The 22,941-nt window shown below is 37.6% G+C and overlaps 1 protein-coding gene across 5 annotated transcripts in view; it reads left to right on the top strand.

The window, feature by feature from the left end:
- The window catches only part of SBF2 (SET binding factor 2), a 454,162-nt gene that overhangs the window by 415,897 nt on the left and 15,324 nt on the right, over positions 1–22,941 (top strand). For all 5 annotated transcript variants that reach the window (XM_089915171.1, XM_022555691.3, XM_089915172.1 and 2 more), the window contains 3 exons: positions 2,111–2,287; positions 4,746–4,847; positions 5,567–5,752. In XM_089915171.1, the coding sequence (XP_089771297.1) occupies positions 2,111–2,287; positions 4,746–4,847; positions 5,567–5,752 (465 nt within the window). The remainder of the gene's footprint in view (positions 1–2,110; positions 2,288–4,745; positions 4,848–5,566; positions 5,753–22,941) is intronic.

Genomic DNA, 22,941 nt, shown 5'->3' on the forward strand with positions numbered 1-22,941 from the left:
TTTTCCAATGAAAATTTTAAAAAATAAAGTAGATAACCAACAAGGGCCTACTGTATAGCACAGTGAACTATACTCAGGAATATAAATGTCTAAATGTCTTGGTAAATATATCTGGATTGTAATAATATGTTTTGAATTGCATAGAACGTTTAAAGCAAAAAAAGATTTTAAAAAAAACTAACAGAAAAGAACTCATGTTCTCATAGTGCTAAGTTCTTTATCTCAAGCCATCTTTCCATGTTGTATAATAGATTTCATATTTATTTTAATCACTGCATAACTTTTGTTTTAAACATTCAGTCCGTTTTTTAATATTTATTTTCCTTTTATTTATTTTTATTTTTCGGCTGTGTCTGGTCTTCATCATGGCATGTGGGATCTTCATTGCAGCATGAGGGATCTTTTTGGCGTGGCACGCGGGCTTCTCTCTAGTTGTGACGTGTGGGTTTTCTCTCTCTAGTTGTGGCACGTGGGCTCCAGAGCGCATGGGCTCTGTAGTTGTGACACGCAGGCTCCAGAGCACATAGGTTCTGTAGTTTGTGGCACGCAGGCTCTCTAGTTGAGGTGCACAGGCTCAATAGTTGTGGCACGCGGCCTTAGTTGCCCCGCAGCATGTGGGATCTTAGTTCCCCTACCAGGGATCATCCCGCGTCCCCTGCATTGGAAGGTGGATTCTTTACCACTGGACCACCAGGGAAGTCCCATAACTTTCTGTTTTGTTGGATGTTTTGGTTTCTTTCTTTATCATCTATATGTAAAATTGCAGTCACATTTTCAAGCATATAGCTTTTTATTTTTATTTTTTATTGAGATACAATCCACTAGAGGATTTTTTCCTACATTTTAGATTATTTCTTTAGGCTAGCTTCCTAAAAGTGGAATTACTAAGACAAAGAAACTTTTTTTTTTCCTTAATATACATTGGTAATGCTGTTTAAGAAAAAAAACTTGGGGGTTTTTACTTTTTATTTTGAAACTTTAATAGGCCTTTAAAAAATAAAGTAACCAATATAAGACATGAAGCAGACCCAATATATGTCTTTGGCAGCAATTTTTTTTAATTGTGGTAAAATAGAAATAACATAAAATTTACCATCTTAACATGTATAGTTCAGCAGTGCTAACTAAGTACATCCATATTATTGTACAGCCAATCTCCAAAAAGCAGTTTACTCTTAGAAAAGCAGATGATCCAGTAGAGTAATTTGGGCAGAATGTGAAGTGAAAAGAACATGAGAAAATTAATTCATTCTTTGGCGTAAGAGGTTAGAGAACTTTTAAATCGTCTTCAGAAGTAGGCAACTAGATTATCAAAATAAACTATTTCAATGGGCCACCAATTTAGCATTCTTTAGTTAAAATTGCAAACTCACATAGAAAAAATTCCATATGGATTAAAAATATAAATGATAAAAATACTGAAACAAAGATTGATATATGTGTCATACTGAGTGAAAAATAGGCCAAAAGTTAGAAATCAACAAAGCCTTTCATGTTTTACTGTATATATATTTTTTTATTATTGGCTTTAAAAGAATACAATATTAGTAGTCGTAGGGCAGTGAGATAGTGATTTTTATATTCTTCTCAGTGTTTATCTCTGCTTTTTTTTTTCATTTTCACAATGACTATGTTTTACTTGCATAATAAGAAACAAATGTGTATGTCTATAAACTTTAATTTGTAGAGCTCTGGAACCTCAACAGCATATTACCTTTTAATTATAATTCACATCTTGGGGAGACTTAGTTTACAGTTTTAGATTAATCACGCTGTCATGCGTCATTGGTTCCTCCTTAGACCTCCAGGTTCATGGCCTTGTAAGTAGCTTATATTTGGTCCTATAAGCTCCATCAGGTTCCAGTCTACTAGTAGCCTCTTCAAGTTCTCAGAGTGACAGCAAGCTAAGTCAAACCACTAGACTTTACTGAATGGCTCTTTCCAGCAATACTGACACATTAGCGAAAAATGATGGACTTTCTTGATCCACTGCAGCCCCTGCAGCTCTTTGGCCTCAACTAACTGTATATCACTAAGCATCACCCTGTTGAAAACATTGTTTTTTTACCTATAACACGTCGTCTAATTCTCTCTGCATCTTCATCCACAGAACTTCAAGTTAGAATTTGCTTTAAATTGTGAGTTTGTTCCTGTTGAATTTCATGACATCCGACAAGTGAAAGCCAGTTTTAAAAAACTGATGAGAGCTTGTGTCCCAAGCACCATCCCTACTGACTCAGAAGTGACCTTCCTGAGAGCCCTGGGAGACTCTGAGTGGTTCCCACAGGTAATGTCTGAAGCAGCTTATCTTATAACTCAAGGAAAGAGAGGCCCAAGTGGGTATACAGAATTGATATTTGAGGAAAAAAATATTGTGTTCCCCACTACCTGACAGTCTCCCTTGATTGTGTGCCCTCTGTAAAGGCCTTTCAGTTCCAGGGAACCATGTGATATAGGAACTGAAGGGGTAGAATTCTCCATCCCTGGGTTTTTCTCTCTCTGTTGTTGAAACTTGCTTGGTTTCCATAGGATGCTAAGAAGGAGATTATTATTTTTAGATGGAAACTTTTTGATATACAACAAATTTAAACAACATGTATTTATAGGGCTCCTGCTCTGTTACTAACAGAGTGAGGATCCAGGACAGCATGTGATTTCTAGGTGACTCCAAGGGGCTTTTCCTCTTACTTTCTCACTTTCTATTTGTCTCTGCCTGTTCTGTGTCTCTGGATTGTGGCTTCACTCCCAAGCCAGCCCAACAAAGGCACATTGGTTGCCCTGAAGCCTACCTAAGGTTTAGGAAAAACCACATATCCTTCCTTCAGCTAAGTCAAGCTTGGGATGTTTTTAACTGAACGCTTATTGAGAAATTAAGGAGCAATAGGTATGCCAGCACACCTAACCCACATTTCTATTTATGACATGCATGTTTTAGACACTGATGCAGATATTTGGCCAAGACCTCTCTGCAATACAGCCTTCAGCCTTGTCTTTAGGCCCCTGGTGCTATGTCCATTATTCCTTCTCCCCCTGTAGGAGCACACAGCCCCCCTATCCCCTGTCCACATTGACCTCCAAGCCTCCCGCCTCTCTTTTTTTTTTTTTCTCCTGCTTCTCTTGAAGAGGAAAAAGGGTTGTTTCCCACAGTACATTGGACTAAAAAGAAAAAAAAAGCCAGGAAATGATGTAAGTACCCAAGGCAGTGACTATTCTCAAGGGTACTTACTTAAACTCTAGGAAAACAGCCACATATACAATTAGCTATTATATGAGGCTGTGTTAATTACTGTTAAGGCAATTCAGGATACTTTGAGTACCCATGGAAGGAGCTGATCAATACTCCCTGCTGTCCCTAAGTTATAAGCCCCAGCCCCAAAGTGTTCCTGCCACTCAACCTATCCATCTATGTTTCTCCTATTCTGTGTTCTACTCCTTACTTCAAAGTGGATTCATATCAGAAGTTACTGACTAAAAACAATGGAAAACATTGCCCCACTTGGGATATTGGCAGTTTAAAAGTTAACTCAGAGCACATGCTAAGCCCAAGAGAATTCAGGCCTGGTAATAGTTGTGTTATAGGAACAGTGAGTGAGGACCTTCCCATTCTTGAAGAGGACATGTGCCTTGTTCCTGTGTTTAAAATAGCCTAGCTCTGGGATGAACTGAGAGAGTGACTTGGACTTATATATACTACCAAATGTAAAATAGATAGCTAGTAGGAAGCAGCTGCATAGCACAGGGAGATCAGCTCGGTGCTCTGTGACCACCTAGAGGGGTGGGATAGGGAGGGTGGGAGGGAGACGCAAGAGGGAAGAGATATGGGGATGTATGTATATGTATAGCTGATTCACTTTGTTATAAAGCAGAAACTAACACACCATTGTAAAGCAATCATACTCCAGTAAAGATGTTAAAAAAATAATTTTAAAAAATAGCCTAGCTCTGTTTAAAATATGGGGGTGGGAGTGTTTTGTTTCAGTTCAGAGTTGGATTCATTCTACAAGTTATGTCAAGTAATGTTTAAAATTTTTTTTAAACCAGAATGTTACACATTTAGTTTTGAAATCTATATGCTTTGCTCACACCCTAATTGTTCATTAGGGACTTGGAGTCAGTTGTCTTGGCTTAAAAAGCTGAGCACAAATAAAAGTTTTCTTCCCATTTAATACACAGTACAAATACTTTAGTATAGAATTCACATTTGATAGAAGCAATATCTTTTGTAATTTCTCTGGGGAGATGCATTATATATATTTTGTAATATTTTTCTTTCTCCTGAGATTTTTTTTTGTAGGTATATTTTCTCTAATATTAGAGGGTTTTAAAATGAAAAAAAGTACACAATTCAGTACTTTTTAGTATATTTACAAAGTTGTGCAGCCGTCGGAAATAGAACTCACTATATCACATAAGAACAAATTTTAAATCTAATAACTATGTTGCGAGGGCCGCATAGAACCTCACTCTTTTCCACTGGAAAGAATTATAGCTCTTCCGCTTTGAGGGGAATCTTGTAAGGTCAGTTTATTTCATTAAGTATCACTTGAACACATTGTTTTAAAATGTGTCATTGCTTAATCTTGATTTTGACAAAGAACTTTAAGTATTTAAAATTCATGAGATTCTTTTGTCCAAATATTTTAATCCCTAACTTGTTTGATTATCTAAGGTTGGTAGCAAGTCTGTCTGTTCTTGGTGCTCAGAAAGCACTTGGTCTAACTGTGGCCTCCGTTCTTATCCCTTAGCTTCACAGGGTATTGCAGCTTGCGGTGGTTGTATCAGAAGTACTTGAGAATGGTTCCTCAGTTTGGGTGTGTTTGGAAGAAGGCTGGGACATCACTGCACAAGTAAATGATTAAAACATATTTTCAGATATTTAATTTTATATTTGTATTTTAATTCAGTTATTTTAAAATTCTGCAGATGAATCTTGTGTATAATGACTAATGTGTTTATGGACAGAGAAAGTCCTCTGTTAAACACCACCTGGTATCCATCAAAAAGCTCTGTGCCGTGAGTTTCCAGGCCCTACAGAGCCTGGAGCTCTGGCTCAGGACATCAGGCTCCCACACCACAGAAGCATCATGCAAGCATGACCAGCGGTGTAGGACATGGACCATCCTTCCCATGTTTTGTCAGTCCTTTCTCTGGTTCTCTGTAAGCCCCTTCTTTACTCACTCCAGAGTGAAAAGGAAAAGTACGAGTATAATCTACAGTAAAACATTAATCTACATCTGCCAAAAAGTAGATGTAGGTTTGAACTGATCCTCTGACCTTATTAATTAACCTAGGAGAAGGCCACAGTCAGCAAACTGGCCAGGCAAGGATTAAATTCTTAAGTCTCCTCTGAAGGAAAATGTAGCCAAAATGAATTTGAGTCTCAGTTTTTAATGGAAAGTTTGTAGAATTAATTCACTTAGCTGTCCTGGAGCAGTTAGTGAACAAATTTGCCATCCAGGTAACTTTGCTTGTTAATTAGCTGTCATCAAAAGGAAGTGCTTTGTCTTAGAAGCAGGAATTTTTCAGGACTGAAAGTAATGAAGTATCCAACCTGCTTGTACCCTAGGTGACCTCCCTGGTTCAGTTACTCAGTGACCCCTTTTATAGGACACTTGAAGGCTTCCGGATGCTGGTCGAAAAAGAGTGGCTCTCTTTTGGTCATAAATTCAGTCAGCGGAGCAGCGTGACCCTCAGCTGTCAGGGCAGTGGTTTCACTCCAGTCTTCCTACAGTTCTTAGATTGTGTACACCAGGTAAGTAGAGCAAGCTTAAACCGACTTGATACGAGAGAAGGAAAAGACCTAGCATTTACTGAGCATTGCACTGCCGTGCCAGGTACCTTTATGCCACAGCTCTGATGGACTCAGCCGTAAGACTTGCTAAAATCTCAGCAGTAGATTCCTGGAAATGGAAAAGAAAAAACTAGCTGGTTTCTGAAACTAGGCTAGCTGAGCTGGCTATCGAGCTGGCTCCCAAGTGAAGCGGGCAGCACTCTAAATTACCATCTAATGTAACGGAGCAAACTTGGCTTGTTCTCGAAGAAGGTTTGATCTAGTGTAGAACAGTAAAACTCTCTAGGTGTTGGCCAAGCCTGAAATCCAGCACGTGGTCTTCCCATTTGGGGAGGACCCTACTTTATGCCTGAAAATATAGGAGGTAGAGCTAAACCCCTAGAGAAAGAATCAGGGCCCGACCAGGCAAGCCTCTGAGGTTGAGAACAATGGCTCAGTTCTACTGGGTGGCATAATCAGGGCTAATCAAGAGACCAGACAGAGGGCTTCCCTGGTGGCGCAGTGGTTAAGAATCTGCCTGCCAAGGCAGGGGACACGGGTTCCATCCCTGGCCCGGGAAGATTCCACATGCCACAGAGCAACTAAGCCCGTGAGCCACAACTACTGATGCCCGTGCACCTAGAGCCCGTGCTCCACAACAAGAGAAGCCACCGCAATGAGAAGCCTGCACACCGCAATGAAGAGTAGCCCCCCGCTCACCGCAACTAGAGAAAGCCCGCGTGCAGCAACGAAGACCCAATGCAGCCAAAAATAAATAAATAAAATAAATTTATTTTTTAAAAAAGAGACCCAAAAAAAAAAAGAGACCAGACAGAAACCCAGGTATATAATCCAGTCAAACCCAGTAGTAGCTGGGAGTGGGGGAGATGTGAATGCTCTGGGCTCCCTCTTACCTTCATCTCAGGCCTTGGTCAGTATTGGGCTTGAGAATTGGATGGCAGTGGGTTTACAAGTTGAAGGCATTGGCACCAGTGGCTAAAACGGCCTAGAAAAAGTAAGGTTGACACTTTTAGCCTGTTTCATCTGCACCACAGCAGTGAATGGGTTCTGGCATGTTGAACATATTTGTCAGAACAGTGATCCTCTTTGAAATTGAAATACATTGGCCTCAAGTATCTGTTGGAAAGAAAAGTAAAAATGTTTTTAGGAACCAGTATTGGAACTAGATCATCTTATGTATGGTTATGTTTTGTTTTTTATTCCATTAATCACTTGATCAGCTTTATCAATTCACTTCATAATTTTTTTAAAAATGTATTTAAAGTGTATAATTCAGTAGTTTTTAGTATATTTGTGCAATTACCACAAGCAATTTCAGATTATTTTATCACCCCAAAACAAACTCCATACCCATTAGCAGTGACTTTTCCATCGACCCCATCCCCTACATACACAAACACTGGAGGTTATGTTTTTGATTGCTCCTATCAGCTTCTTAAAGAAAAGACCTATTGAATAATTTTAGTTGATTTGAGTAGTATCTGGAGAAGCTGGTCACAAGGTTGAGCTTATACTTTTAAACTCTTTGCAGCAAGTTATATATTTGCTTCCTGTTTGAATATTAGCTTTTTTATTCAGACATCTTTCGACAAGTACATGAGGGAGAAGTTTGAAGCCCATTGTCTCTGAAACAGAAAGCTTAACTGAGACTAAAGGGGAGGAGCAAGCATTTTTTTCTCACTTCTGGATAGCTGAACGCATAAGAGTTCTTCATGAAAGCACTTCTTATCCTGCACATTGTCTTATTATGCTATGCACAGGCTATTTCCTGCCTTCGTGCCTATATCCCACTACCACCTGCAGTCACCACTACTGATATTTCTTGACCGCTTACTATGCACCAGGCACTGTTCTCAGCACTATATTTTATTCCATGATTCTAAGTAATCTTTGAACCTTTTCCTGGCCCCTTCATTTGTATTCTTATGAACCGTGTACAGACTTCCTCGGTAGCATCTGTACACTAGCGTCTATCTATTTGTACGTGTCTGTTGCCTTCTACTTAGACTGAGAATTCTTGGGAGAAGGGTCTACGTTATATTAATCTTCATATCCCTAATATCTAATGCAATTATAATTTTAGTCTCTGGAATGTAGTAGACCCTCAATAAATACGTATAAATGAAAATTTGAATGACCACCTGGTTCAGCCTTGTTGAGGCTCTCACCACCCTTCATCAAGACCATCTAGGATGTCCTGAGTTGCTAATAACATCTTCTGAATGCTCAGATATGAAGCTGTTACTCTCTTTTACAAAAAACCTTTAAAGCAGACAAACAAAAACTTTCAGTGGCTCTACATTTCTTAAAGAATTACTCTTCCTCACATCCAATTTGAATATAATAATGTCAAAATTTCACTTGAAAGGTTCTTAAGGCTCCTCACTGGACGCCTCTGTTGTCTTAATAAGTACACTCAACCAGTTTTACCCCTGCATTGAAATAATGCCACTCTTGGGCTTCCCTGGTGGCACAGTGGTGGGGAATCCGCCTGCCAGTGCAGGGAACATGGGTTCGATCCCTGGAAGAAGAAGTAGTCCGGGAAGATCCCACATGCCACAGAGCAACTAAGCCCGTGCGCCACAACTACTGAAACCTGTGCTCTAGAGCCCGTGAGCCACAACTACTGAGCCCATGTGCCATAACTACTGAAGCCTGCACGCCTAGAGCCCATGCTCCACAACGAGAGAAGCGACTGCAATGAGAAGCCCAAGCATCACACCAAAGAGTAGCCCCCACTCGCTGCAACTAGAGAAAGCCCATGCACAGCAATGAAGACCCAACACAGCCAAAAATAAATAAATAAAATAAATAAATTTATAAAAAGAAAAAAAAATCACTCTTTATGCAGTTGAATACCAGATGAAGCAGTTGACTTGCTTTTAATGTCTTTGGCGTATAAAAGTGGATATCTTTAAAAATTAAAATCACAATCTTCATAATGTGGTGTTCACACTTAAAGAACATATAGGGATTAAAAAAACAAAAAAATCAAACCAAGAGCTGGTTCTTTTAAAGGGTAAACAAAATTGACAAACCTGGCCAGGCTCACCAAGAAGAAGAGAGAGAGAACCCAAAGAGAAAAAAGAAATGAAAAAGGAGAAATCTCAACTGATATCACAGAAATACAAAAAAAATAAGAGAATTCTATGAACAATTATATGCCAACAAATTTGACAACCTAGAAGAAATGGACAACTTTCTAGAAACATACAGCCCACCTAAATTGAATCAAGAAGAAATAGATAATTTGAACAGACTGATCACTAGAAGTGAAATAGAATCTGTAATTTAAAAAATCTCCCTGCAAACAAAAGGCCAGGACCAGATAGCTTCACAGGCAAATTCTACCAAACATACAAAGGAGAACTCATACGGATTCTTCTCAAACTCTTCCAAAAGACTGAAGAGAAGGGAACACTCCCAAAGACATTCTATGATGCCACCATCACCCTGATACCAAAACCAGACAAAGATCCCACCAAAAAAGAAAATTACAGGCCAATATCTTTGATGAATATAGATGCAAAAATTCTCAGCAAAATATTAGGAAACCAAATCCAACAACACATAAAAAAGATCATACACCACAACCAAGTGAGGTTCATCACACGTTCACAAGGATGGTTCAACATATGCAAATCAATCAGTGTAATACACCACATTAAGAAAAGCCAAAAGCCACATGATCATCTCAATGGATGCAGAAAAGGCATTTGACAAAATTCAACATCCATTCATGATAAAAACTCTTACCAAAGTAGGTACACAGGGAACATATCTCAACATAATGAAAGGTATTTATGACAAACCCACAGCCAATGTAATACTCAATGGTGAAAAGCTGAAAGCCTTCCTAAGCTGAAAGCCTTCCTACTAAAATCTGGAACAAGACAAGGATGCCCACTCTCACCCCTTCTATTCAACATAGTATTGCAAGTCCTAGCCACAGCAATCAGACAAGAAAAAGAAATAAAACATATTCAAATTAGAAGGGAAGAGGTAAAATTGTCACTATATGTGGATGACATGATACTATATATAGAAAACCCTAAGGATTCCACACAAAAACTACTAGATCTAATAAATGAATTCAGCAAAGTAGGAGGATACAAGATTAACATTCAGAAATCAGTTGTATTTCTTTACACTAACTATGAAATAGAAAGGGAATGTAAAAAAAAAAAAAAAGTACCTTTTAAAATTGCACCATTTAAAATTGCACCAAAAAAAAAAACCTAGGAATAAACTTGACCAAGGAGGTGAAAGACTTTTACACTGAGAACTGTAAAACATTAATAAAGGAAATTAAGGAGGACTCAAAGAAATGGAAAGATATCCCATGCTCTTGGGTTGGAAGAATTAATATTGTTAAAATGGCAGTACTACCCAAAGCAACCTACAGATTTATGTAATCCCTATCAAATTACCCATGACATTTTTTGCACAACTAGAATGATCCAAAAATTTATATGGAACCATAAAAGACCCAGAATTGCCAAAGCAATTCTGAGGAAAAAAAAACAAAGCAGGAGGCATAATTGTCCCAGACTTCAGACAATACTACAAAGCTGCAGTAATCAAAACAGTGTGGAATGAGAGGAATGGCAGGTAAAGTTACCCATGTAGACTTTTTTTTTTAGTAAGAATTAAACTGAATCCATGTCAACTTTTTTTTTTTTTTTTTTTGCCACACTGCTTTGTTTGCAGGTTCTTAGTTCCCTGACCAGGGATTGAACCCAGGTCCTTGGTAGTGAAGGCACGGATGGAGTCCTAACCACTGGACTGCCAGAGAATTCCCATGTCAACTTTTTTAAAAGAATTAAACTGAGAATAGGACACTTGTTTACAAACTTCTTTACTGAGTATTTTAAGATATCGTCCATAGGCATTTGAAAATATCCATATTTTTGGTTTCACATATTTTTATCCTAAAATTAACTTAAACCTTTTTTATGGCTGAAATGAAAGTTTGTAACTGTCCCTTTTTCATATAATATGTTGAGGTAACATCCTCAGATTTCAAAGGGTGAAATAAAGTTTAAAGGAAGTAAGTTTAACTGCTGTTTCCACAAATGAGGGATTAAAACTCTAATGACAACTTCCCCCACAGAAAACAATTATAAAATGAGACATGGGGAAAGGAAACTTTTCAACAAACGGTATTGGAATAACTGTATATCTATATAAAAAAGTATGAACCCTGACCCTTACATCATTCACAGAAATTTACCTGAAATGGATCATAGATGTAAATGGCTAAAGGAAATTATTCAAGCAGAAAATAAATGATAAAAGAAGGAATCTTGGGATATCAGGAAGGAAAAAAGAACAACAGAAAGTAAAATATGGATAAATACAATAACCTTTCTCCTCCTCTTCAGTTTTCTAAATTGATGGTTGAAGCAAAAATTATAACAGTTTTTGATGTTCTCAATATATGTAGAGGAAATAGTTAAGACAATTATAAGTGGGGGAGCACAAAGGGATGTAAAGGGAAGTAATGTTTCTACACTTCACTAAAATGTCAACACCAGTCAACCATAACAAGATATGTAATGTAATACCCAGAACGACCACTAAAAAAGCTACATAAAGACATACGCTCAAAAACACTATAGATAAATCAAAATAAAATTCTAAAAAATGTTCAGGTAATCCACAGAAGGCAGGGAAAAGAAAACAGAAAGAAAAAAAACAGAACAAACTGAAGACAAAAAGTAAAATGACAGACTTCAGCCCTAACATACCAATAATTGCATTAAAAATGGAAATGGTCTAAATAAGACATGACGTAACAGTATGCTTTTTATAAGAAACTTGGTTCAAATATGAAAGTATTGTTATAGAAGTTGTATTTATAATAGCCAGAAATTGCAGGAGGGAGGGGACAAAATGTCCTGAAACAGGTAAATGGCTAAACACACTGGTGCATCCATACCATGGAACACTACTCAGCAATGAAAAGGGGTGAGCTGCTGATACAAGCGACAATTTGAATGGATCTCAAGAGCATAATGTTGAGTGAAGAAAACGCAATCTCCAGTGGTCACATACTGTATGATTCCATTTATATAACATTCTCAAAATGACAAGATTATAGAGATAGAGAATAAATTATTGGTTGTGAGGGTTTGGAGATAGTGGGGGAGGGGAATGGGTGTGACTATAAAGGGGTAGCATGAAAAACAAACCAATTGTCCATCAGCTGGTGAACAGATGAACAAATTCTGCTACATGCATGCAATGGAATACTACTCAGCAAGCAAAAGGAATGAAATGTTAATATACACAATATGGATGAGTCTTAAAATCATGATCAATGAAAAAAGTCAGATAAATCTCATCATAAGGGACTTCCCTGGTGGCACAGTGGTTGAGAATCTGCCTGCCAATGCAGGGGACACAGGTTCAAGCCCTGGTCCAGGAAGATCCCACATGCCATGGAGCAGCTAAGCCCATGTGCCACAACTACTGAGCCTGCGCTCTAGAGCCCACGAGCCACAATTACTGAGCCTGAGTGCCACAACTACTGAAGCCTGTGCGCCTAGAGCCTGTGCTCCACAACGAGAGAAGCCACAGCAATGAGAAGCCCACTCACCGCAACGAAGAGTAGTCCCCGCTCACTGCAACTAGAGAAAGCCTGCACGTAGCAACAAAGACACAATGCAGCCAAAAATAAATAAATAAATTTATAAAATGAAAGAAAAAATCTCATCACAAGGAGAAAATTTTTTTTCTTTTTATTTATATGAGATGGTGGATGTTAACTAAACCTATCGTGGTCATCATTTCACAGTATATGTAATTCAATCGATCATGCTGGAGCGTTAAACCTATGCAGTGATGTATGCCAATTATTTCTCAATAAAAATGGGGAAAATGGGTAAAAAAGACTACAGACTACACAATATATGATTTCATTTATAGGAAACCCTACAAAAGGCAAAATGGTAGTGGTAGAAAAACAGATCAGTGGTTGCCTGGTACCAGTGGTCAGGGGAGGGGGTCGACTTCGAAAGGACATGAGCAAACTTTATAGGATGAGGAAACTGTTCTGTATCCTCACTGTGGTGGTGGTTATACAAATGTGTAACCAAATGAACAGTGACCAAAACTAATCAATCTGTAGGCTTAAAATAGGGAAATTTTAGTATATTTAAATTATACTTCACTGAATATGAAAAAAATTTTTTAATTAGTAAGTCCAACTTCTTAGTAAACTGGAGTTCTAAGAAAAAAAAAAAAACAGCAGCTCTCTAGTTTCTCTAGAGAAAAATTTGCCATTGTGATACCCAGAAAGTACTTATAACCCTGGCTGCCTGGTCCAGGGAAATCCCAGTTAAGTGTGCAGAGTTTTACTTTTTCTGTACTGTTTTCAGTCTCCTCATTAACCCAGTTGTGCATGGTGTTCCCAAGTCCAGAACTTACCAAGTTTGGTTTTTCCAGAGAACAAACCTCTAATCTCTTGCTTGCAAGAAGGTAGTCATGAGGCAGGAAAGACTACATGAGATAGGAAAGGAACCTGGAGGTCTCACCACTGCCTCTCTAGACTTAAAACTAGTTCTCATTTTTAGCCCCCCTTTTCCTCCTATATAGGACTTGGGCCTCTGAGTCCTGAGCCTTTCTGGGTTTACAGGGCAAACTGTTACCTTTTCAAATCATTTTCATCCCAGTGTAGCTTCTCATCTCCTGTCATTTTCTGCTATTCTTCCTTCTGTTTTCCATCTTTCTGAATTTTCTTGGCCTGCTACTGTCTCCCCTCCCTTTCTCCCCACCTCGTTTTCAACTTTTACCTTTCAAAAATTCCTTTCCTTTAATTGAGGGAGAGTTGCTGGGAACTGAGTTTGTATGGCTGAATTTGGCTTAAGTTAAATACAGTATTAAATGTGTTAAATACCCATATTCAACTTGCAGAATTCTGCATACCTAAATATTAGAGTCAGCAAAAGAATCTACTCACAATCAGTAAGAAATTTCAGTTCTGAAACTGAAAACAAAAGTTGACTTTTAATGAAAACTCAATTATTTGTAAGTGAATGCTTCACAGACTGTAGAAAATAATATTGTTCCGGGTCTGAAGACCCCTTTAGTATGATTTCAAATCTGGTCATACTACACTAAAAAAAAATTAAAATATAAAATTTTAAAACTTTGTCTGAACCCTTCAACTTAATACTCTCACACATAATAACCTAAGTTCAGGCAAGTCATGGCAAAGTGAGTGTATGACATTAATTGCAGTATTTAAAGAATGCTTGGCTATGATAGGTGTCAGTTTTGGTGAAGTAGATTATTTTGTGCTGAAAAGGGACAATTTATTCATTCAAAAACAGAAGACTATAGTTAACAAATAGAGCTTTTGATTCTTGCTGACTTAATTATAAGGTAGCGTTTCATCATCTCCTACATAGTGGCTTTAGGCATTAGAAAATGCCTTCTTCGAATACCTTTCAAGTGAACACTAATGCTTTACATGACTCTGGCTTTTGCCAGACAGTTCGAATTAGTGCTATCCTCAGTCTCTCAGGAGCACAAAACAGAGCCAAGCCTCAACAACATTTTAAAAAATAAGTGCAAAATTATGCAGCAGCTAGCAAAACTTCCCCAGGTGGAATGTGTTCCCTGCTTATTAACTTTTTCTAACATGCCGAATGCCAAAAGGCAGTCCATGGACGTATGCCTAGACTTGCCCATTAGTACTAATAGAGTTACAAAGAAAACAGATGAAGCGCTGATCTCAAATTAGAACTGCCTCATCATATAAAAAGCCATTGTTTGTGCCAGTGTATCCAGGTGTCAGATGAATTATAAATGCTAGATCACAGTTTCATAATAGCAACATCTGGCAGATTTTTTGTTGCTTCTAAAAGAAATTGGCTTAGCTCAAATGATATCATTACAGGATGCTTCCTTTTCTTAAAATAGTTGAACCAAATTCAGAAGGAAAATACATCCAAATACAAAAAAAAATTTTTTTTACCTAAAATTTCTTTTTAAAATATAATACTAAGGGAAAAGATATGTATAATATGAATGAAAGCATGACGTATACAAAAGCATCTCCTTTATTCCAGCATTAGAGTAAATCTTTGAGTGCATCTTAGAACTTTCTCATTATTTGCTACTTTGAGAAAAGCAAGTAACAGTTATAACTTTGCCTTTGAAGTTTATTCAAATTGTAAATTGACTCACTCTGGTCTGGCTTTGTGGTATGATTCTCCCTACAGTTACCATATGCCAGCACTATGCTAGGTCCTATTCCAAAGAGAAAACCTATTTGCCTTTTAAAGATATGAGCTTTCCCTGTGAGTGCATGTGTGAGGAGCTAAGTCGCCCTCACATAGGTCTATTACTCTAAAATTTATCCATGCATATTGGCAAAATAACTGCAGTTAATTGATTCATGGTGTATTCAAGAGTTTCTGGTGTCTGCCTGCTTCCCAGTCAACTGAAAATTGGCAAAAGTTGACACACTCCAAGCTGATTTATAACAAAGCAACTTCACATTAAAGCTTTTAATATTTGAGCCCATAAAGTAAGTCTGAGTTTGCCTATCAGTCTCATTTACTAATTTTTGATCTTTAACAAATTATTCACCCTCTCTGTGCTTCAATTTCTTTATATATGTATATATCTCAGAAGGATTAAAAATCTTATGTGAAGTGATTGGCATAGTACAGAAGGTATACAATTAATGTTTATTAAATCTTAATCTGTGAAATAACAAAAACTAGTGTTAGCTACCTATTTTTCTAGGGTGTGTCTAACATACCCATAATTTTTAAAATGTTGATACCATTAAATATAGGGTCTCTTGTAGCTTAATATTTCTAATTCCTGAAAGCAAAATCCAGTTTTAACTTACTATATTTTATTCCCAAAATGTTGATCTTTCCTGGGATTTGAGTCATAGCTTATTTTTATGGGCCTTTAAATTTTACAAAGTACTTAATGGCATATGGGCAAAAAATAAGACCCTATAAATTCATATTTCTCCAAATTCCATTTCAGATTCTCTTCCTATAAATAAGTGAAATTGGCAGATTTTACTCCATAATGGAAAACAAAACAAAATGCCTCAAACAGCTTAGTCTTAGTATTTTAAATCTGTATATTTTTTCTCTTCATCAAGATAAATGCAAAATTATTTTGAACAACAGAATCCAGATGATGACTGAAAGAGGCCTAAAACTCTGTTCATCAGCATATTTGGGGAAATGCTCACATAGAATTAATTTATAGGCTGAGATGCCTGTCATTCCCAATTCTACATAATACAATAAGGCTACATTTATTTGAAACAGACTTGCCTTTAGGCCCCCCAGATCTTGTGACCAAGAAGAAAACTAATGAAACCAAAAGCTTTTGTTTGAAAAGATCAATAAAATTAATAAACCTCTAGCCAGACTGATCAAAGAAAAGACACAAATTACCAATATTAGAAATGAGAATGATAACATCCCTACAGATTCTACAGATATTAAAAGGACCATAAGGGAATATTGTGAACAATTTTGCATCAATAAAATTAAAAATTTAGTTGAAATGGACAAATGCCTTGAAAGACACAAACTACCCCACTCACTCAAGAAGAAATACATAACTTGAATACGCTTATGTCTATTAAGGAAATTGAAATTGTAGTTAAAATCTTTCCACACTGAAAACTTCAGGTCTAGGTGGCTTCACTGGTAAATTCTACCAAGTATTTAAGGAAGAAATAATAGCAGTTCTACAAAAACTCTTAACGGAAAATTTAAGCAAAGGGAGTACTTCCCAACTCAGTCTATGAGGCCAGCATTACCCAAGTCTGACAAAGACAGGAAAAGAAAACTATAGATCAGTATCCCTGATGATCATAGATTCAAATTTTCTAAACAAAATTTCAGCAAATCAAATTCAACAATATATTTAAAAGGTAATATACCATGGTCAAATGGGGTTTATTCCAGGAATGCACAGTCAGTTTCACATTTGAAATCAATCACTGTAACTCACCATATTAAGGAACTTTAAAAAAACCATACATCATCTCAATAGATGCAGAAAAAGCATTTGACAAAATATAATATCCATTCCTTGTGAAAATTCTCAGGAATCTTCTCAAACTAAAAATAGTATCTATTAAAAAAAAAGTACAGCTAACATCATACTTAATAGTGAAAGACTGAACACTTTCCTCCTAAGATCAGGAACAAGACGTGAATGCCTGCTTCACCACCTCTATTCAACATTGTACTAAAGGTCATAGCCATGCAATAAGGCAAGAAAATGGTAATAATAAAGACATTCATGGGACTTCCCTGGTGGTCCAGTGGGTAAGACTCCATGATCGCAATGCAGGGGGCGCAGGTTTCATTCCTGGTCGGGGAACTAGATCTCACATGCCGCAACTAAGAGTCTGCGTGCCACAACTAAGAAGTCCGCATGCCACAACTAAGAGTCCACATGCCACAGTGAAGATCCCTTGTGCCACGACTAAGACCTGGCACAGCCAAAATAAATTTTTTTTTAATTAAATTGAACATTTGGGGAAAAAAATTAAATGATTTTAAAAAGACATCCAAGCTAGAAAGGGAGAAGTAAAACTATCTTTATTCACAAATAACATCATGGTCCATGGAATCTATCCCCGCCCCCCCAAAAAAGAAAAAAAGCTACTAGAATAAATGAGTTTAGCAAGGCTGCAGAATACATGCTCAGTATACAAAAATCAATACTGGCAATAAACCATTGGAAAACTGAAACTTAAAAATCATTACCATTTACAGCAGTATCAAAAAACATGAAAGAAATCTAGCAAAATACATTAAAGACCTGGACACTGAAACTATAAAACATTACTAAGAGAAATTAAAGACCTAAATAAATCAAGAAATACCTGTTGTTCATGGATCAGAAAACTCAATGTTGTTAAGATGTCAGTCTCCCCAAATTAATCTAAAGATTCAGTGTAATCACAATAAAACTCCTAGGAGGCTATTTTGTAGAAATTGGCAAACTTATTCTAAAAATCCATATGGAAATGCAAAGGATCTAGAATAGCCAAAACTTTGAAAAAGAACAAAAGTGGACGACTAGCACTATCTGATATTATTATAAAAGTATAATAATCAAGACAGTGTGGTAATTGGTACAAAGATAGACAAACAGATCAATGGAATACTGTCCAGAAATAGTTCCATACATATATGATATATGGACAACGGATTTTTGACAAAGATGCAAAAGTAATAGGTAGAAATACGATGTTACTGATTTGTGGAATCTAAAATATGATACAAATAACTTATTTACAAAGCAAAAACGGACTCACAGACCTAGAAAACAAATTTATGGTTACCAAAGGGTAAAGGGGGTGGGGAGGGATAAATTAAGAGTTTGGGATTAGCAGATACAAACTACTACATTTAAAATAGATAAAAAGCAAGGTCCTACTATATATATAGCACAGGGAACTGTATTCGATGTCCTGTAATAAACCATTATATATATATAACTGAACCACTTTGCCATACACCAGAAACTAATACAACATTGAAAATCAGCTATATTTCAATTAAAAATTTTTAATTAAAAAAATTTAAAGCAATAGGTAGAGAAAGACTAGTCTTTTCAACAAATGGTACCAGACAATTGGATTTCCAGATGCAAAAAAAAATTAACTTTGACCCATACCTTGCATCAGTATAAAAATTAATTCAAAAGGGATCACAGATCTTAAATGTAAGATCTACTATAAAACTTCTAGAAGAAAACATAGGAAGAAATCCTTGTGATCTTGGGTTATTAGGCAAGGATATCTTAGATTCAACACCAAAAGCATCATCCATAAAAGAAAAAATTGATAAATTAGACTTCGTCAAAATTAAAACCTTTTGTTCTTCAAAAATCACTGTTATGAAAATGAAAAGACAAATCACAGAGTGGGAGAAAACATTTGCAAATCATGTCTGCTGGAGGACTCGTATCAAGAATATATAAAGAATTCTCAAACAATATATAAGAAACAACCAACCTATTTTTTTTAATGGCAAAACATTTATACTGACTTCATCAAAGATATATAGGTGAAAAATTAGCACATGAAGATACCTGACATCATTTATCATTAGGAAATGCAACTTAAAATCAAAATAAGATATTACTAAATACCTATTTTCATGACTAAAATTTTAAAACTGACCACCCCAAGTGTTAGCAAGGATGTGGAAGAACTGGAACTTTCTAACACTGCTGGTGGGAATATAAAATTATACCATTGTTTGAGAAAACAGTTCTTAAAAATTTAAACATACCTACCTACCAGGTGATTCAGCATTCCATTCCTAGGCAGTTACACAAGAGAAATGAAGTCCTTATGCCCATAAAAAGACTCATACATAACTGTTCACAACAACATTATATGTAATAACCAAAGATCCAGAAGCAACCCAATGTCCATCCACAGGTGAATGAATAAACAAATTGTGGTATATCCATGCAGTAGAATACTATTTAGCTGTAGAAAGGAATTTACTACTGCTAACCCAACAACATGGATGCATCTCAAATAATTATGCTTAGTGAAAGAAGGCATACAAAAAAAGAGTACAGGGCTTCGCTGGTGGCGCAGTCATTGAGCGTCCGCCTGCCGATGCAGGGGACACGGGTTCATGCCCCGGTCTGGGAAGATCCCACATGCCGCAGAGCGGCTAGGCCCGTGAGCCATGGCCGCTGAGCCTGCGCGTCCGGAGCCTGTGCTCCGCAACGGGATTGGCCACAACAGTGAGAGGCCCGTGTACCGCAAAAAAAAAAAAAAAAAAAAAAGAGTACATACTTATGATTCCATTTATATAAAGTTCTAGTAAATGCAAATTAATCTGTAATGACAAAAAGCAAATCAGTCATTGCTTGCAGGGGAGGGTGCAGGAAGATGCAAAAGAAGCACAAGGAAACTTTTGGGAGTTATGGATGATATGTTCACTATGTCGATTGTGGTGATGATCTCACAGATGTGTGGAGACGTCAGAAGGTATCAAATTGTACACTTTAAATATATGCAGCTTATTGTATGTCAATTATATCTCATTAAAGTTGTTTAAAAAAAAAATCCTGCGGCTAACAAACCTCTAAACTCTCATGCATTCCCTGTAATAAGTTCTTAGAGGCAGTCTCTTTGGCCTGATCCCATTTCATCTATTAAAACAATACTTAACAGAAGGAGAAGGAAGCACGTGGATTGTGCCTTGTGGAGACCACTGTGGTGGGATACAGCAGAAGAGGCCAGGTGTCCCATTGACGAGGAAAAAAAGCCAATTAACTGGACAAATTGACTCCCTGGGATGTAGGACTAAATGGTGGAGAAAGCACCAGATTTTGTCTTGTGAATACAATCAGGTCTTTGTTTCTCATTATGGAAAAAAGACATTTCAGAAAATCCCTTGTATTTCTTAATGTTGGATTCCAAATGTGGTTATCTAGGCATTAATCAACCCAGCATTTGACTCAGGTCAATTTGATTTTTTTTTTTTTCATTGAAGAAATTTTCATATGCTTGTTGCTTAAACTGTTGCTACACAGTAAAAAACAAACAAACAAATTGTTCAGCATCTTCTCTTCCACTTCCAACAGACCTGATAACTAACTCCAGTATGGGGACAGACTGTTTTTTTTCCCCAAGCAGTTAGCAACTGCAGGTGCCATTGTGGCACACAGATGCAGACACTGCTGCCCCCAAGCTCTCACACCTTAATGTTTTCTAAGCACCAATTCCAATTCAAGCAAGGCTGGTGCCAGCGGCCTTGGAGAAGTGTCTAGCTTTTCTAACGTAATTGTGGAGTGCAGGGTTTGTGGTGAGGCCAGTCACTCAGTACAGTGGGCTATGAAAGCATTTTTCCACTTGTAGAGGAGTTTTCCTTCTAGTCCTAGCATCTGATCTCCCTGAAATGCCTGTAAGTTCAACTTAAGGTCGTATTCATTATCATTTCCATTCTACTTTACCTCAGAAGTGGGTCATTAAAATTATATTCCTAAGCATATTAAATATCAGAATAATCAAGGAAAGATACAGTTATGTGTGAGGCAAGTGGTTTTTATGGAGAACAGTCATTGAGAGAAATGTTTTGTTATTCTGGAGCTTTGTTTAATAAGTTTTTAGAAGAGTTTTTTGAACTGTCATGGACTGGGTCAGTGGAAATAGCCCTGAACTCTTCTTCCCCTCGACACAGTGAGCCAAGGGTCTGGCCTGTGATTACCAAGGTTCATTCCAGGGGCTGTTGGGGCAAAGTTGTTCTTGGAGCTCACCCTGCCCAAGCACATTGCAGATTCTCCTCCCTGAGATTCTCAGATTGGTAGAGAACCAAGTTCTATCCTCTTGGACCTGTCTCCTTCTTTTGCCACACCACCCACAATCCAGGTCACCGCCCTCCATCATGTGTGCACCAGCCCCTTGAGGTGGTGCTACTGATTCTGAACCAGGAACCCAGGCTAAAGAGTTTAAGTTCTAAAACGTAGAATATGGCGCACAACCTCGCTATTCAGAGCCACATCCCAGTTGTCTCATGGAAAGCGTTCCTGTCCTGGGGAGACCAGAAGCAACTGGAAGGGCAGTGGCTCAGGTCAAGAAAGCAGGTCCACAGTACACAAGCCCATTGCTTAAGAGTCAAACTGTGTTTTAATACATTTTCTTAACATCCATTTTATGTTGTATTACTTATGATCTAAAATTTTAGTTCAATGTAAAAGCCAGAAAAAATGTTATAGGAAAAAAAACCTTTAATCATCACAGAAAACTAGGTTTCTAATCAAATGATAAACATTGATAAAATCACTGATTTCCAGATCATGACTTTAAATTCCCACTGATCTGTTGGGTAATCAACATATTGCACACATGTCTGCTCTGTTTGGCTGACCAAGTGTTGGTCTACATTGCCAAATTAAAACATGGAGAGGAAAGCTGGCTTTTAGACAGCCTGCCTGCAGTATTCATTTGAAACAGCTTTTAAGTAAATACAATTATGATTGGAACTTATCTCAACCAAGCAAAATTCTCTAACTGGTCATGAGAGAGTGAGCAATCCAAAGGTGAGATTGCTGGGTGGACTGGAGAGCATCACAAGGTCATCAGCCTATCTTCTGCCACATGAGATGGCTCCATGGAGTCTGCGTACAGGTTGTCTAAAGCACGCTATAGCTCAGTGACCGTTCCGGACTCTGCCTTGCTCCCACCCCCTCCCATGTCATTCCCTCATCCTTACTCCTCTCCCAGTGACCTCACTAAGTTACTGATGGAAAATTAATGTTAAAAGGCATAAGCTCCTCCCCCTTCCCTTGGCACTTGAACATACCTTTCTTTTTATCTACTCTTCTGTCCCTCCTCATTTTTAAGGCTGTTCCCCGTTTCTGGACCCTTAGCCTCATTCATTCTTGCTTTCCCAGGGCCTTACTCTCTTAGTTATCAGCTCTTTCTCCACAGTTTATTCTCTCTCTGTTGGCTCCTTCTACATTGCCCTACATTTCCCGACATTTCTTTTGTCGGGAAAACGTCTCTTGCTGTCGCCCCAAACCACCACCTTCTCTTCTCATTCCTGTCACTGCAAAACTTCTGTAAGTATAATTTTTCTTACTGTATTACTCACTATTACACCACAAATGCCTAGAAAGCAAGAACCACAACTTATGATAATTTGCATATCAAGTATCTAGCACAGTATAAAGTAGTGAAGGAGGCACAGCCCGAGGAGCCTAACAAGCCAGGGTTCAAATCTGGGCTCACTAGTTTCTGTGAATGACCTTGGGTAAATTATTTAATCTTGCTCATCTTCAGCTTCCTCATTTGTAAAGCGGGGGGAGGGGAGGGTAATAATTCTCATCTTCACAGGATCTGAATAGACATTTTTCCAAAGACATACAAACGGCCAAAGGTACATGAAAAAGTGTTCATCACTCACTAATCATCAGGAAAGTACAAATCGAAACCACAGTGAGACAACACTTCACACCTGTTAGAATAGCTGTTATCAAAAAGACAAGAGGTGACAAATGTTGGTGAGGATGTGGAGAAAAGGGAACCCTTGCTGGCAATGTAAATTGGTGCAGCCACTATGGAAAACAATATGGAGGTCCCTCAGAAAGTTCAAAATAGAGCTACCGTATGACCCAGC

Source organism: Delphinapterus leucas, chromosome 7, assembly GCF_059928025.1.
Source record: "Delphinapterus leucas isolate spDelLeu-1000000601 "Yukka" chromosome 7, BTC_Dleu_Yukka2, whole genome shotgun sequence".
Taxonomy (NCBI): Eukaryota; Metazoa; Chordata; class Mammalia; order Artiodactyla; family Monodontidae; genus Delphinapterus; species Delphinapterus leucas.